At 40.5% G+C, this 17,705-nt stretch overlaps 2 protein-coding genes across 2 annotated transcripts; both read left to right on the forward strand.

The window, feature by feature from the left end:
* The first annotated feature begins 1,404 nt into the window (after window positions 1-1,404).
* LOC134506153 (beta-1,4-galactosyltransferase galt-1-like) lies at window positions 1,405-7,710 on the forward strand. Its single transcript, XM_063316199.1, has 2 exons — window positions 1,405-1,421; window positions 6,215-7,710. The coding sequence occupies exon 2, from the start codon at window positions 6,264-6,266 to the stop codon at window positions 7,590-7,592; it is 1,329 nt and encodes a 442-aa protein (XP_063172269.1). The 5' UTR covers window positions 1,405-1,421; window positions 6,215-6,263; the 3' UTR covers window positions 7,593-7,710.
* A 5,467-nt stretch (window positions 7,711-13,177) lies between these two features.
* LOC134506224 (uncharacterized) lies at window positions 13,178-15,115 on the forward strand. Its single transcript, XM_063316314.1, has one exon. It carries the CDS (start codon window positions 13,554-13,556, stop codon window positions 14,877-14,879), a length of 1,326 nt encoding a protein of 441 aa, XP_063172384.1. The 5' UTR covers window positions 13,178-13,553; the 3' UTR covers window positions 14,880-15,115.
* Window positions 15,116-17,705: the final 2,590 nt, after the last annotated feature.

Below are 17,705 nucleotides of genomic sequence, written 5' to 3' on the forward strand. Positions count from 1 at the left end.
TAGAGATTTGAAAAAAAAGATAAATCACTCTGAAAGATGTTGATTCCCAGAGTCCAAACGGTGCTTAAAAATTGGATAGTGTCTCAATCTTTGCAAATTAGTTTTGTGTAACATAGGGGAATGATTAGGCTAATACTGTTATACCTGCCTCGAATGTAGAACTTTATTTCCTTGAAGAAGAGAAGCAAGATCTTACAAGATTTCCGTTGATGTACTCAACTGTTTTGGAAGATATATCTACCAAGGTTCCATTCCCACCTGCAGTTATACCTCTCTTGTGTTAGATCAGGTGAAACATCTTTCTTCCTCTTTATCTCCAATATTGGAAAGGGGTGGGAATTACCTCAAATAACTTCCTAAATGGAAACCGTTGCTAAAATATTTTAAAATAAGTATTTTAGAGCATTGCATAGCGTTCTGGATGACATGGCCTTTGCCGAGGCATATCTTAAACCCACAAGTTCTTGAGATCTGGATTTGCCAATCCTTTTATTTTCCCTGTTTTTTACATTTTGTGGTCGCCTAAAGCCAAACTTTAAAACTATCGATCGAGTTCCTTTCTAGGGCCTGCAGGTCCTTGAAATAATGTAATAATCCCATGGGTGAGTTGTTGACACAAGCCTTTTGGTTTCAATGTGCAAGAAAAACATTGAAAATCAGGGGCAGTAAAAATCAGGGGATCTGAAAGGGTGTGTACCTGCAGAAAAAAATTAGGCCTCTACTGGATGGAAAGAGCAGTACATTGAAAGAAGATCTGCTCATAAAAGAGATTGTAAAAAAATAGCAAAACCTGTCAGAGTTGTGGTAATTCAAGATGGGCTGTAGAGAAATATGACAAATCAAATAAATAAAAAGTTTCCAGCTCATAATGGCTTAACATTATGAACGAGTACCTTCCTTTCTCCTTTGCAGCAATTTTGCACCTGAAGAGAAGAATATTTGGGGATAGATCAGAAAGTTCTGTTGAGTTCTGGCATCCAAAACACATGGCTGGAATAAGAATGCATGTGTTGCTGTTCTGGATATTTATTTTTACAAGGGTGCCATAAGAGATTGCATTAAAAAAACACATTACATTTTAATTAAACGAAACCCATTCAGTGTGTGTGAGAGAGAGTGTATGTGCATATATGTTTCTTGATGTCTGTTTCAAGCCAGAACGTGATAGATGATTCTTCCGATTCTTAAGTTTATATTCTGACATGCATACAACATCTCCACCTGATTTTATGCACACAGTACTGTATATCTATCTTGGGAAGGGAGGGAGGAAGGGAGGAAGGAAGGATTTTGAAGTGTCAAGCAGAGCTTCAGTTGACTTTGTTCTGATTTCAGAAGATCCAGTTAATCACTTAAATCAGTTGGTGGACAACTGGGGCCCCAGGCCTCTGCCTAATTTCAAACTGCAGAAACCACTTTTGGTAAGAGAAAACTGCCCCTTTCCTATGCCTTGCTTGTTGGGGAGAGAGAAAAGGGGTGTCCCCATACATCTGGGGCTCCACTCATATTTGTAGGCCGATGCACCACACAGCCCTGAAAGAAATCCCTCCTTAACCTTTTAAAACAAAATGTTTGCTTATCTGCCCTGGTGATCTTGGTGAACTCTCGGAAATCAGGGTTTTGAGGAAGAGATGCTAAATGTCACAATTTGGGGGGCAGACCCATATGCACAGAACCAGTTGAGCCCATCTTGGATTTACTCTCTGGCAGACATTTGAATGGCACTGGGAAACTGTGGAAATATATCAGTTAAATTATTTTACCCACAAATAGATGACCGTGAGAAGGGAGGATTGCCTCACGTTTGCGGATTTAGAGAACGCATGCAGTAAAGCGAATAGGGTTGGACTTCAAAATGTTGCCCAAAGGTGTGGTTGAAAGGCGAATGTCACATGCGGTGAGAGCCGCATACGATGGAACTTATGCGAGCTTGAGAATACTTAGCAAATGGTTGGACACCGAGTGGCGAGCAGGTAAGCTTGTGGATGTCCTGTTGATTGGTGTATTTTTGGATAAATGTATACAGGATGCTTCTGGTGATGTTAGAGGTGTGCTGGTTACAGTGTGTTGAACGCAGGGGAACAACAACCTGAATGACTTGTGAATATTAGACAGGCTGTATGACGCAGCAAGGAATATGGATCTGAAATTTAATACACTGAAGGCCAAGGTAGCCATGTTTGATGGTTAGAATGGAGTGAATGATAGCAAGTTAGAAGCAGTCTCCAGGTTACCTGCCCTGGCTTACATAAGCCAGACCTTACATTTTCGTGTGAATGCAGTGCATGATCTAACACAGAGAAGAACTGGTTTATGCGCAGGCTTCTGGGGTAGAACTCTTCCATAACGTGGGAACAGCCTGTGTACATAAATGGAGAAAAGTGCATTTGTGCACTTGATAAAATGTTCATGAAAGACACAAAACTGGAGTTAGACATTTGAAGCCCTAGGGGTGGTCTCATTTAGCGACTGCCTCGTTTAGCAACCGTCCGCAGTTACAGCGGTGATGAAAAAGTAACTTTGCGACCAATCCTCGCATTTACAACCTTGGCAGGTCTGTAAAGCAAAGGAAAGCTGAAGTAAGAAGCTATAGAAATTAAATAAACAAACAAACAAACAAATAAATAAATAATAAGATCATAAGCACCGTCGTGGTTTCACTTAGCAACCGCTCCACTTAACAGCCAAGTTGCCGGTCCCAATTGTGGTCGCTAAACGAGGACTGCCTGTATAAACATAGGTAGAAAAGTAGAGGGTAGTAAGTAGACCTGTTCCCAGGAAGGAATGTTTGTCAAAAGAAGTAAAAATGACAGTGGCTAAGAATGTACTTCTGCTGGCTATTGTTAAAAGGATGTGAGAACTGGGTAGGTCAAGAGAAATATGAAAGTGAGTTGAAAAAAAGGAAAATTTGTTTGTTTGTTTATTTATTTTTAAATTTGTCCCCGTCCATCTTCTCCCCTTTCCTTTACTCCCTAATATTTATTCTATTTCTACCCTTGACATAACATTGCCTGAACCGCGTCCAGGGGATTAAACTGTAAAAATGCAGATCCGAACACCATAAAGAAGCTGAGAAGTAACCTTAGTGAGAAAAACCTTGCAAGCTGCAGGAATAAAATATGCCCCCTTTGAATGGAAGAATCTTAAAACAGCTGTGGAGCTATGTGGGGCAACATTTGCCCGATAAGGGTAATATGTGCTCCAGGATAAGCAGTGTGTTATTGGCATGCATGTCACGTATACATTTAGTATTTGTTCTATGGCCGTGCATTTTAATCACCCAAACCAAACTGCATATATTTAATCAAATGGCAAAGAAAAATACATCGTCTTTGACAAGACTTTATTCTGTTGGCAAGCTTACTCTGCAATATCATGAGATGAATATTTCAGCAGGCTGGATCTGGAGCAAGAGAAATAGCCTAACCTATGATGGCAGCTGGCAAGAGTGTGCTGCCCGTGGGCTCAGCCGGAACTTGGGGGCTTTGGGGTGTGTTCCATTACAGCTCCCGTCTTTCCATCCTGACTGGATGATGGGAGTTGTAGTGTCAGACACGTGGAAGGTGGTAGCTTGGCATAAGGAATCAAGCCGGCATGCCAGAAACCCAACGGCAGGCTCAGATGCACAATACATATCTGCGCAGTTCAGATATGACTCTTTACCATGTACACGCAACCTGATACTCCAACCACTTCCTCCACTGGTGATAAAAACTGTCTGATCTTTATAAAACGGAGGGTAGTCTCAGAAAATAGTGGAAAAGAATCTGGGTCTCCCCAAGAACCTCTATTGGATAGTTGGGAGCTCTCCAGAAGTGGAGTTGGGAACTGGGAGCTACTCCAGCTAATTGAAGAAGCTTTGCTTCAAGAGTCTCCTATCTACATAGAAAACAAATAAAGCCTACAGTCAGGAATTTGTGTTGGATTTTTCTTCCCCCCCTGGGTTGTGCCAAGTCTTATTATATCCAACTTCCCGTAGAAGTTAGAACGTTCATCATCCAATCTCAGCAATCTACTACTCTTGGGAAAAACAGCTGCAGAAGGTAAGCGAAAGAAGGGGAGCTGGTGGTCAGAGGAAAAAATGAAAACCTTGGTAAGGCAATATAACTGGGCTGTGTTCCTTAACCGCTGGGTGTGATCTTCCTGTCTTGTTATACCTGCTCTTATCTTTTGATTGTTGTTGTTTATTCGTTTAGTCGCTTCCGACTCTTCGTGACTTCATGGACCAGCCCACGCCAGAGCTTCCTGTCGGTCGTCAACATCCCCAGCTCCCCCAGGGACGAGTCCGTCACCTCTAGAATGTCATCCATCCATCTTGCCCTTGGTCGGCCCCTCTTCCTTTTGCCTTCCACTCTCCCTAGCATCAGCATCTTTTCCAGGGTGTCCTGTCTTCTCATTATGTGGCCAAAGTATTTCAGTTTTGCGTTTAATATCATTCCCTCAAGTGAGCAGTCTGGCTTTATTTCCTGGAGGATGGACTGGTTTGATCTTCTTGCAGTCCAAGGCACTCTCAGAATTTTCCTCCAACACCACAGTTCAAAAGCATTGATCTTCCTTCGCTCAGCCTTCCTTATGGTCCAGCTCTCGCAGCCATATGTTACTACAGGGAACACCATTGCTTTAACTATGCGGGCCTTTGTTGTCAGTGTGATGTCTCTGCTCTTAACTATTTTATCGAGATTTGTCATTGCTCTTCTCCCAAGGATTAAGCGTCTTCTGATTTCCTGACTGCAGTCAGCATCTGCAGTAATCTTTGCACCTAGGAATACAAAGTCTTTCACTGCTTCTACATTTTCTCCCTCTATTTGCCAGTTATCAATCAAGCTGGTTGCCATAATCTTGGTTTTTTTGAGGTTTAGCTGCAAGCCAGCTTTTGCACTTTCTTCTTTCACCTTCATCATAAGGCTCCTCAGTTCCTCTTCACTTTCAGCCATCAAAGTGGTATCATCTGCATATCTGAGATTGATCTTTTGATTAGCCCCTATATTTTACAACATAGATCAGACACAAGTATCTGTTTGCTGACAAAGGCATTGCAAATCCTCGGATGGCAAAGAAGGGTCTAGATCTGTTCATCAATCAGCCAAAATAGACGATAAAATATTCCCTAAAGGCCTGCCATGAAACTGCATAGCTGTTGTGGATCCTATGGACTTTTTATTTATTTTAACCATTGTTCAGCTGTCCTTCTGTAAAACCTCCAGAACAGCTAAAAATGGAGTTGTGTTTGTATGATCGAGGCTATTAACAGCCACAAACACACAAACCCAACTCTACTTTTAGCTGTTCTGGAGGTTTTACAGCTTAAAAATATTTTAAATGAATATTTAAATATTTAACAAATATTTTTTTTTAAAAAACGTAATACTTTATTTACAAATATAGAGCCAGTTTTGCGTAGTGTAGTACAATGACTTGTCCAGGCAGTCTCCGAGAATCTGACCAGGCTAAGTATACACAAAGCGTAGCAACTTAAACAATTCAACGAAGAGAATAGTTAGCACTCAGATGGCAAAAATCTAGTACTCAGTTAGCTGGCCCAAATCTCAAAATACCTCCCAGACAGACTTAAAAGGGAGGGTAAAAGAGAAAGCATAAAATGTCTTTCCTCTGAGTAAGTGTTCAGCCAATTGCCCTGTTGTTCCCTTCCTCTCTCCCCACAGAAGGATGTCTTTCTATACATGTGGCTAAATTACCTGATTCCTACTCAGGAATGGTAGGACAAGCCTATCCTCTCATGTATTCCCCAGCTGTTAAAGGAAGCGGGGGGGAATGGCAAGGTGCAACTAGTATCCATGGGAGATGGGAACACCATAACATGTCATAAATGGGACAGTAGAGCATTTGCAGGACCAGAACTCTGGAGACACCCCAGGTCTTTCCTCACTTCCATGGCCAGCTTGACCTTGACAATTCTGATTCCACAAAGTTGAAAGAAGAAGGGACACAGTTTCTCAGCCAGAAAAAGATGCTTACAGCTACTTGATCCTAGGAGATACTATGTTCCAGGATAAAAAGGCTCCCCCATTTTATTTATTTTTATTTATTTAATTTACAAATGAATTAATTTATTCCACTCTAGATTATTAAATGACCAGCTTACTAAGCGACAAAATGTGTTAAAGTAAAGCAGGCTATGAACTTCCCATTACATTATTATATGGATAAATTGATGCCTTTTCTCTTTTTTCTCTCCCTTTCTTTTACTTATTAGGCTAAATTAAAAGGAATACTGAATAGGAAGGATAGCAGGAGCATTAGCAATGTTCGTCTGTGGGAAACAGGTTAACGCAGCATATAGATTTATGTTGTTTTTCTTCATTTTTCTGTCCCTCTTTGTGACCTACTACTGGAAGATGAATGCCCTGCAGGATAAGGTGGTTGCAAAGGCAGGGCAGGAACACCATGGCAATCGTTCTTGTAAAGGCCAAGGCTATTTAACTAATGCCACCATCACCCCACTCCGAGATAAAAACAGCTTTATCATAGCCCCCTATTCCGACAAGAGGGACGGAAATTTCATCCGCGTTCTGAGTATTGTTCACCATGAAAAAGTCAAGGAACTCTACTGTGTGTTTTGCTGTCAAAATAGTAACCGTACTGTTATCGTGAAGGCTGAGATAGACATCCACTCCGACCGATTTGAATTCCCTTATGGCACGGCAGATTTGCTTTGCCTTGAGCCACAAGACTGTGACCCCCAGTTCATCTCTGTCCACCCCTCCGCTGATCCAGAGGCCAGCCAGCTGCCCTTATTTCAAATCCAAAACCTCCGCTCGGAGAACCCCACTCTGGAGTTCACCGTGTGCATTTCTACCATGTTTGGAGAATACAATAACGTCTTGCAGTTTGTACAGAGCATAGAGTTGTATAAAATCCTGGGGGCGCAGAAGGTGATGATTTATAAGAACAGTTGCAGCCCGCTGTTGGAGCAAGTCCTAGAATATTATATCTCCGAAGGCACTGTTGAAATAATTCCTTGGCCAATCCACTTGTACCTGAAAGTTTCATCTCGCTGGCATCACTCCATGGAAGGCAAAGATATTGGCTACTACGGGCAAATCACGGCCTTGAATGACTGCATTTACCATAATATGTACAGAAGCAAATATGTAGCGCTTATTGATGCTGATGAAGTGATTCTCCCCGTTAAGGACGCAGACTGGAAATCCCTAATGCAAAGACTGGAAAAGGAGAATCCAGAAGATGGGGTTTTCCTGTTTGAAAACCACGTGTACGGTAATAGTCTATTTTCCACAAGTCCATTCAAGGTCTCATCTTGGCACACCGTGCCTGGAGAAAACATCCTTGAATATGTCTACAGGCAACCAAAATACCTCCCTGCAGTCAGGAACAGGAAGATGATGATTGACCCAAGAAAAGTAGTTCAGACATCGGTTCACAATGTCATCAAGAAGTATGGGAATTCTGTGAGTGTTAAAAACAGTATCGCCGTTCTCTTCCATTGCAAGAAACCTGAAAGTAAAGATTTGGACACAGAATCCATTGTTCCAAACAAAATCCTCTGGCGTTACAGCAGCACTTTGATTCCCAATATTAACAAAGTCCTGCATAAATCTAACATTTTATAAGCCAGCAGTACAACCCTGGGAAGAAAAATGTGGAGGCCTTCACAAGCAGTGCAGGTGGCATCAATATTTTGTCTATCGCTGCAAAAGCCAAAACTGTTCTAGGATAGACTTTTCCACCCTGGCACAAACTCTCTTTCCCTGGTCCGTAGCAGACGATCTCTAATGGCAGTGCTTCTTTTCAGCTGCAGCATTGAGGATTTGGAACTCCTCCTCCATAAAGATTGATGGATTGTATATTTATTTTGATAAGGTTCATGAAAGAGTTGGTACTACACAAGCCTTCAGTTGGCTTGTTGGTTTTCCTCTTGAAGGATATGAACTGTATGTATAGACAAGTGGACATTTGTCTGTCTAGGTCTATATCTAAATTATCAATGTCTGTCTGTCTATCATCTCTCTCTCATTTATCTCTCATTTATCTATCTATCTATCTATCTATCTATCTCTATCATCTGTCATCTATCTATCTATCTATCTATCTATATCTATCTATCTATCTATCTATCTATCTATCTATCTATCTATCTATCTATCTAATTCTGGGACTATTTTGAGGATTACATGGCTGTTCTTTGAAAGGCTCCCAAGTAACAGCCTTATGGAATTAGTTTTCTTGAAGCATAAAAGGCCAGCATTGTCATAAATAAAGCTATAAACACATAAAACCCACTCTTCACATATGGGCTGGGCTGGATGAGCAAAGATATTTTCAAGAAGCCGTATGGGCCCAAATGGACCTCCTGCTTATGCACCTTATACACTAAATGTCCTACAGAAGTGTCAATGAATCCCTGTGAAGGGCTGAAGTTTCAGGGAAATCCAGATGTTCAAACCTACATGCATTCATAAACTCACCATGGCAAGTATAATTGTGGCTACTAAATGGTGGGGATGCATATCCCCTTGTAGACTGAGTATATTCTCCCACCTAGTGATTATGAGATGCCAGGGGCTTATCAGCCCCAGCTTCTACCTGTCAATGTTTTGAGTGTCCCTGCAAGAGTGACACCATCTTGCTGTGTCACCATCTTCCATGTAGCATTTGGAATGGATGCATGATTTCCTCTACTTTCCATTCCTGGCTCCCGAAATGGCAACTGGACATCAAGAGGGTAACAAAGACCAAACTGTAAGTCTATAAGTTTGCTGGTGGTTTGCTAAAATCTTAAACCATACAGACAGCCTGTATTTTTTTCTGAGGTTCGTATTTTCAGTGCATTGAAAATAATCAGAAAAACCAGGTCAAGCTCTGTTTCATTTTAACAATGAAATTGGAAGATTTGACTGATGGAAAGTTTGGCTGACTATGTTGCACTTTCCAATTGTTTTATGAATGGCCACAGTTAAGATAATTATCACTTCTAGATTTCATGTCCTTCTGCCCCCACCCTGACCCTCCACTATGGACTTATAGAAGGTCATATTTTAGAACAGTGGTCCATATTATGGGTCATTCCTGAGGGTGTGCCTATACACTGTAGGTATCTCCTTGATGGTGGCATGTGGACAATGATGGCTTGCAAGATGGTCTCTAGAGATCCTAGCTTGCATAGAATAGCATGAACATAGTTGGGGCAAAACTGGGCTGTGGTTATGCTTGTGTCATATGGCCAAAATGCCCTTACTGTTAGCAGGAAATGCTACATGTTGGCCTGGGAGTGGCTGAGACTGATAAGCTAGCTTCTACCATACCAAAAAATATCTTATAGGAAAGCCTTGAATGATCAAAGCCTCAGTGGATGGCAGAAAATGTGGAATAACTAAAACTAAATAGGCAGCTTCAAAGAAAAGACATGGGAGCTGTTCCTAAACTCTGATTCCTCATTTTGATATTTGCCAAGTTACCCACCCAGTCTCTATGAAGGCTGGGGCACCATGCATTGTTATTCTGAAAGGGTAAAGAATAAAAGGAAGTGCTTTGGCATACTAAAATGTGGGCAGGAGGTTCATGATCTGAAAGCACTCAACACACAAAGTAAATACTGAAAAGGCTTATTAAGCACAACATAACAAAAGAATGGCTCTGACTGCAAAGCATAATACAGACAGGAAATATCCACTGACAAAGCAGTGAAGCAAGACATGGAGACATTCAAACCAGGATAGAACCTCACATAAGTTAGCTGAAAGAGCGTCACCCTCATCTAAGGCAGATGTTCCCTGGACGATCACAAATACGTTATAGCATCTTTTCTGGTTGGCTTTTATCCCATGGCTCAGACACTCGGGGTATTTGTCATCTTTATAATTTTGCAAAATGTAAATAAGACAGCATCTGCAGAGGGTTTGGTGGTCCACCTTCTCAGCCACTTGGATGAAACCCAAGGACATTTCCACTAGGATAGGTTCCTTGGTATACATCTTCCTTCTCCAGGGGTTGTATTAGAGTAGGTGTTGTTTATACAACTTGCCTAGCAGTTGTCAAAATTTTCTAAGAGATCATACAGCCCATCCAGGAGATCCTCCTGGTCAAGAGAACACTCTGGAGCTAAAAGTCTCAAGAAAATGACCAATTAAGTGGGGCAGAGTTAAAGAAGGCCTGTGTGCTTTGGAGAAAGCTAAAGCTTTAACTAATCATATCCTGCAGAAGCATCCAAGAGAAGCTATTAGATGAAGGGAAGCACAGGGGAAAATGGGACACGTCATTTACACCTCCTCCCCATTGCAACAGTCTTCTGCAATTGCATTGCCGCCAACACCCACTCACTGATTGAGTTTCACCCTAGAATAAATGTGCCGCGCCCTCACATTTAAACATTAAACAATTATGAGTGAGGTATAACATGCAATACCATGCATTTCCCAGTTTTATCACCGCCGGTTCTCCTCTCCTGGTGTGTGTTGGTGTGTGTCCTTTTTATTCTCCCCCTCCCGCCAAAACCCCCAATGACTTGAATTAAAAGGTAGGTATGCCATCAAAGACTGAAGCTTTACGAGAATGTTTCCCCTTTGGGTTTTTTTTTTCATTTCCCTAATATAAAAGGGTTTCCCCTGATGTGCACACACGAACTCAGGATGCTAAAAATATGTTGCTGACTTGCATGTTTTGCATGCATGATCTAATTATCTGATTTGTGCTGAAAATGCTTTGCACCATGGAGTCTTTGGAGAATTTGGTGAAACCTACAGACCCCTTCTCATAAAAATGTATTTCGATGCATAAAATAAAATCCAGTGCACTGAAAAGAAACAATTTTGCTCAAATGGAGTTACCAAGCTATTGAAAAATTGCAAAGGTGTAATATATGCGCTTCTTTATTATTGCATTATGTAATTTATGACCCCTGGATTCCAAACGTGTTGCCTTGTCTTGTCTTGTTATTAAAAATAATAACCTTTTGGGGGGGGGGGCATAATAATTTTAGATAGGGAGATTTAAGTTAACCACCATTTTGAGAGTCTAGAGGCCATAAACTATCACATCCCAGTTAGTGAAAATAAAGTTATAATTTTTCCCATCCAGGTTTTCAAACTCCCTGAAATCTATCTGTGGACCCCAGGTTAAGAACTCCTGGCTTAATGTGATGTGCATGGTGGCTTGTAAGCTGTGATTCCAACAAAACGTCATTAAAACAAGCCACGGCTTTTTGTGTGGTATGACTTTTATTTCTCAGCCTAAATCTACGTCACAAGGCAGATATGAAGATAGAAAGAAAAACAAGGGGATTCCTTTATGTTGCCTTGAGTCGCCTGGAGGAAAAGCAAGATTAGAAATCTAACATAAAGCCCCACTGAAGTCAACGGGACTCTGTTCTGAAAAGACAAATGGAAGCTTGCAGGTTCACACAACATGATTAACCCAGCTCCTGAATTCAGCCATTTTCTGGCTTCACATGATACCTTAAAAGAAGGGGGAAAAAAGCAGGCTGGGTTTGCAGAAGAGCCTAAGGGACTCTTCCCAAACTAAACCAGGTTTAAAATAAACCAAGTTTAGTATGTTTTCCAAGGCAACCACTGGGCCTCTCAAGTGACTTGATCAGGCCTCTTGCAGGGATACCAACTGGATTGAGTGGTTTGGCTGGTGGGTGACCAAAATGAAGATTGTCTAGAAATATGGGCCTTAAACAAATCCTTCAAGATTTAAGATGCTACTAAAGATGGAAGCCGACCCATCAGGCGCATCTACGAACAAAAATGGCTGCACTCCCGCTGACAGTTCAGTCCTTTGTCTGTCAAGAAGGGCATGTGTGGTATCTGAATGGATTCCTCTAGAAATGGCAGACATATTTAGGAGTCCACTGTCATTATTGCATTAGATTTGTAAAGCTGCCTGGAATAGTTTTTGAACTGGGTGGCCTTATAAATCTAATTAAAAAGATGAGATAGAGAATTTGGAAGAGAGTGTCTTTTTAAGTTTATAGCACTTCTTCCACCCTCACAAGGGAAGAGGAGGAGGAAGGAGATGCAACCAGTCAGGCTGCCATGATTATGCCGTTTTCCACCATTTGGGGCAGCTTATTAGTGGCCATTGCAAGCGGGAAAGGAAAAGGCAGGAATTTTTAAGTAATGTTCTATTCCTCTCTCTCCCTCCTATTCTCATGTAACTCCTTGTGGGTTGACTCCCTTCCTTCCTTCCTTCCTTCCTTCCTTCCTTCCTTCCTTCCTTTCTCCCACCCACTGCTTTTTTTTTTTTTTTGAGTGGAGAAAAATAACATTTTTCTTCGGCCTCCTGAGGAAATCCTTAAGGTGGGGATTTCAGGAAGAAGTCTCAGTTGTTCTTTCTCTTCTGGTTTTAAAAATTAGCCTTTAATGGCAGGGAAATGGCAGTCATTCCTTCCTTGGCTTCACCTCCCTAAATTGTTTGAAGGTTTCCTTAGTTTGTTTATTTTAAAATCACTCTATTCCCCGCATCTCACCCTGAGAACTGGGGCCTATCTATCATTCTATCTATCTCACACAACGATTTATGTCTATTTCTCAAAAGACTTTCTGAGTTTTACAAATTCATTTTGTGAGTATGTGTGTGTGAATAGACATAGAGATCGATAGATATAGAGATATTGATAGATATAGGTAATATAGATTATATTGATAGATATAGATATTGATAATATGGATGATATAGATAATATATATTGACAGATATAGAGAAGATAGATATAATTCAATCGATAGAAATAGAGATATTGATAGATATGAATAATATAGATGATAATCAAATATAGATAATATAGATGATACCGCTATCAATATTAGATAGAAATGATATGGATATATTTACAGATATTGATACAGATACAGATAGATAAGAGAGATAGATGATAGAAAGATAGATATAATTTACAGATATAGACGTAGATATTGATATAGATAACATAGACGATATCACTAGATAATATAGAATGATAGATATAATATAGATATAAATAAAGATATAGATAGATCTACTATAGATATAGATATTATATAAAGAGATATATAGATCTAGGTATATAGATCTATATAGGTATAGATCTATATCTTTACCTATAGATGATATAGGTATAGGTTAAGATGATATAGATGATACAGATACAGATACAGGGGGGTATTATTTTGCACATTAGACAAGCCTAGAAGGTGTGGTTGGATTCAATGTACTGTATTCAAGATACTGTACTTGTTGTTCAAGTGTAAGAAAATTGAGCTATTCAGTAACCAGGTGGAACAGGTGATGCTGGACAAAAGTGACTTATTTATAATGGTGGAACAGCTGTGCCTTTGTTTAAAGGGCTTGAAGTTTAAAACAAAGGAACGGGGACTTGTTTTTCAAAACTTGCCCTGGTGGAAAGAAATGAACACACCTGTGTCAGTCGACAAGCATGTTATTCAGCTTTAATTCCATAGTATTTTTAGGGGGTTCAAGAGATCCCTCTTGAAAATCATTTGTTTTAAGGAGATCATTAAAAAAAAGAATAATCTAATTTTACTTTTTCCCTCCTTGTCTGAAAGGTTTTTTTGTAGTAGCATCAAAGGGGTAAGATGCCTCGCTGTAGAAGGAAGCTGTTTTGGGTGATCGTCCCTTTCCTTGTCCTTCTGTTCTTTGAAACGTACCCCAGGAGGAGGCCATCTACCACCCCACCACAAACTAAGCGGTCCTCAGGCCCTTGCAGTGGTGACCTTGTCAACGATACCATCACCGCATTAAAATATAACAAAACCTTCATCGTTTCATTGTACCATGATGGCAGGCAACAAAACCTCACGCGGGCAATTGCAGTGGTGCATTACAAGAAAGTCCAAGATCTTTATTGCTGGTTTTGTTGCAGTCGTGACAACCGCATTTCTATAATTCGCGCAGCAGTAGACATCCATCCAGAGCGGTTCGGGCTCCCCATTGGTGCAGCAGACATTGTGTGTGTGGAACCCCAAAGTTGCTCTCCACGATATGTGTCCATTCATCCATCCACTAAAGGATCCATGGAAGATCTCCCATGGTTTGAAATAAAAAACCGGGTTCCCCAGAATTCATTTTTTGCTGAATTCACTCTTTGCCTGTCTGTCATGTATGAGAATCACACCAATGTCTTGCAGTTCATACAAAGCATGGAAATGTATAAAATCCTCGGTGCCCAGAAAGTGTGCATTTACAAAACGAGCTGCAGCTTACTGATGGACCAGATCTTAAACTATTATGTTGAAGAAGGCACAGTTGAGATTATACCTTGGCCAATTACTTCCTACGTGAACTTGTCTTCTTTCTGGTATTCCTACAAGGACTGGGACTATGGAAAAACTATAGTTCTAAATGATTGCATCTACCGTAACATGTACAGAAGCAAATATGTGGTTTTTAATGATATCAGTGAAATTATCCTTCCCCTAAAACACCTAAACTGGAAAAATATGATACATAGCCTTGAGGACCAAAATCCAGGAGCAGGGATCTTCTTTTTTGAGAGTCATTTTTTTTCTCAGAATGTATTTTTGTCTTCGGACAAATTCAGCTTTTCCCTCTGGAAGAGCATCCCTGGAGTTAACATATTGCAACACGTTTATCGAGAGCCCAATAAACTGCATATCAATGTTTTGAAGAAAATGATTGTCAACCCAAGGAAAGTGGTTCAGGCATCAAGCCACTCCATTCTCAAGGGATATAGTAGAACACTTGAAGTTTCCAGAGACATTGCAATTCTTTACAATTGTAGGAAACACCATGAAAACGATGTTGGTGAAAAATACCTCATTAGGGACACAGCAATCTGGAGGTTCAACATGTCGTTGATTGGCAATGTTAATAAAGTTCTTGACAAGATTTCCAAGTCCAGTCAGAGCACATTCTTGAAGATCATTGCAAAAATATTTTAAAATGTATGGTTTTTCACTTGTACAAAATTGCTTAACAAGCAAGTGCTTTTCTTCTTGTTGGTTCAAACAGCCTGTGTATTTCATTAAAGATTTTAGAGAAAATAAGAGGGGTTAAATGTAAAATTGTTCCTTTTGCAACCTAGTTTTGTCAGAAAACAGAGTTGCTCTTCATACTGTTCAATAAAATAGGATTAATTCAGAAAGATAGTTTGTCTTTTGTCAGTAATGGGCACTGAGAACATCTTTGGAACTTTTAATGAAATGTACTGGTTGTTAACTTAATCCCAAACTAAATTCTAACATATGACAGCAAGCAAAAATGCATGTACTCTGGAAAAAAAAAAAGTGCTGTCACAGCTTGATTGAATCATTTTAGGTGGATGCCCATGGACATCTGATGTATTTATTCCAGGTATTCCCAGAAAATCAGCCATCATTTTATTGCACAATAGCCATGCATGAGTCATAGTTTTTACCTTGAAATGCATGTATTGATCTAAATTTCTGTTGCTAAATTCTGTTTAGTCATTTAAGATAGCTTCACAGAACAAAAACAAAACCCCGCCCTGAGATTTTTAACTGAAGGTGACTTTAGGCATCATGCCTCTGACAGAGTGGTGATTATTCCTTCCTTTGTGAAGAATGAGATTGTCAGGGCAATTTAATTTAATTATTCCAGAGTGGGCTGAGTTTGATATTAAATTTTGAGAAATAGGGTTAGTACAGCTTGTTCTTCAAGCATCCTGTTTTTCATAGAAATAGCTTCAGTTGGGACAGTAGCAATCATAAACTATGTGGAACACCCCTTGTGTGGGGTGTCTTTTCAATGTTGCATTTTTCTAAACAACCATCCTGTCCTTAATTCAATAGCAGGAACTTTTCATGGAATCTGGGAAAACATAACTCTCAGAAAAATAGGTCTCAGGAACCATGTTTACTGAGTAGCAAAATCTTGCCTCCACATCTGTGTGGGTTGACAATAAATATTCCATATTCTTTTTACTATATGGTGATTGCTCAATGCTGTTATTGAAGCTTCGATATGCAAAAGAGGTTGAGGGAAGAATAAAGACCACAGGCAATGAAAGTCTTGCTCACATTTTGGTATGTATGGTGCAAGGAATCCATGCTCGCTCGACATGTGGGTACGTCACTGGAGAGATCCAGAGCTTAAATCATGATAGAAGGACTATAAATGCCTTAACTGCAACTGGTTAAGAACTCAACCAATTCTACAGCATTCTGATTACTTCTACTGCATCCATTTTGTTCAGATCAGTTTAATAACAGTGCGGGGAACTCTAGCAGGAGCGGTATGGTTGTCACCTGGAGATGTTTATAGAGACCAGCAGCCATCTAGTTCCTTGGGAACTTGCAATATTCATTTCTCTAGTCAGCTCAAACTTTTATACCATGCAGGCTCTTCCTGATGAAAAAACCTGTTCTGTTGCATGCCTGATTTTCTTATATCTTTCACCTTTCTCCCTCAATTTTGTTAGCTTTTTAACTGAACAACTGGGAAAGATTGGCTGAAAAATCTCATTAAGAAAAAAACTTCAGGAGGCATATTAAAAAAAGAAAAATAACCTGTCCCAGTATTCTTGGTCTGCCAAAAATGTACTGTACTGATGTACTAATCCCAGGACATTAGTTTCTGGTGCTTCTGTCTACTTTGCTTTCTCTGTGTGGCACTGTGTGGGCTCCAAAACCACTGGTGACGATCTGCTTCAGAACAAAAAGGTGTTTGACCCCAGAATTGTATCTAGTTAGGCTGACCATATTTCCTTGAGACAAAAACGGGACATTGGGATGGCAAAACGGGGCAGGGCTGGGCGACGGGCTGGATCGGCAGGCAGGAACTTCTCCGGTTTTCTCGGGCTGGGAATCTTCGGATTCCTCCGTTTGCGAGAGGCAAGGCTGGGCTGGAGAGTCCAGTGAACGGTTGTCCCCGACAAGCCGCTCCTCCTCTGCCCGTGCTTTTATGTTCTTTTCTTCCCGCTGTTTCAAGGCAGGAACCAATCGGCTCACCCTTTGACCACCGCCTATCAGCTGATCCTGTTTTTTTCGTTTTAGGTTTCCTGCCGGGTTGAGCTCTGTGGCTTTTTTCCTGTTTCTGCTGAGCTCCCCCTCCTTCCACCCAAAGTCAGACTGCCTTCTGACAGGTTTGCGGGAACTTTCAAATTTTTAAGTAAGGTTTTTAAGAAAATGGGACAAAATGGACATTTATGTTAAAACGATGGGACAGTCTGGAAATGTTAAAAAAATGGGAGTCCCATTCAAAACAGGACGTATGGTCAGCCTATATCTAATTGACTTTCCTACCTTGCTAAAATTTTGTTATCTCCAAGTGCTGAAATGCATTCCCTCCAACCCAAATAAATTATGCCAGATTTCCCTTCTAGATTGTGCTGATACTGTTGATTCTTTTGCCCAGAGAGTGAAGAACTTCACATCTCTAAGGCAGTGACACTGATTCCGATTGATTTGGGTTCCTTTATGCGGCGGCAGATTCAATCTGCATGAAATCTATAAACTGTGACCCTTGCTACGTCTTTCTAGGCTAAAGATGTCCCAAGGCAGTGAGCTTCATGTTCATACTTGCAACACCACGCTCATACATACTTCTGTTTTTATTTGCTATTGCACTGAGCAATGTTTTCAGCTTGTTATAAATCCTCCGTTCCTCGTGGCATTTTCAAACTTGGTTTAATGGTTTCTGATTTAACAGTCAATTTCCCGGGACCTTCAAAGATGCAGTTTGTTGCAAAAATAAGAAACCTATTGAACGTCAAGTCAGATCGTTGACCCATCTAACTCAGAATTTTC

Source organism: Candoia aspera, chromosome 16, assembly GCF_035149785.1.
Source record: "Candoia aspera isolate rCanAsp1 chromosome 16, rCanAsp1.hap2, whole genome shotgun sequence".
NCBI classification, from domain to species: domain Eukaryota; kingdom Metazoa; phylum Chordata; class Lepidosauria; order Squamata; family Boidae; genus Candoia; species Candoia aspera.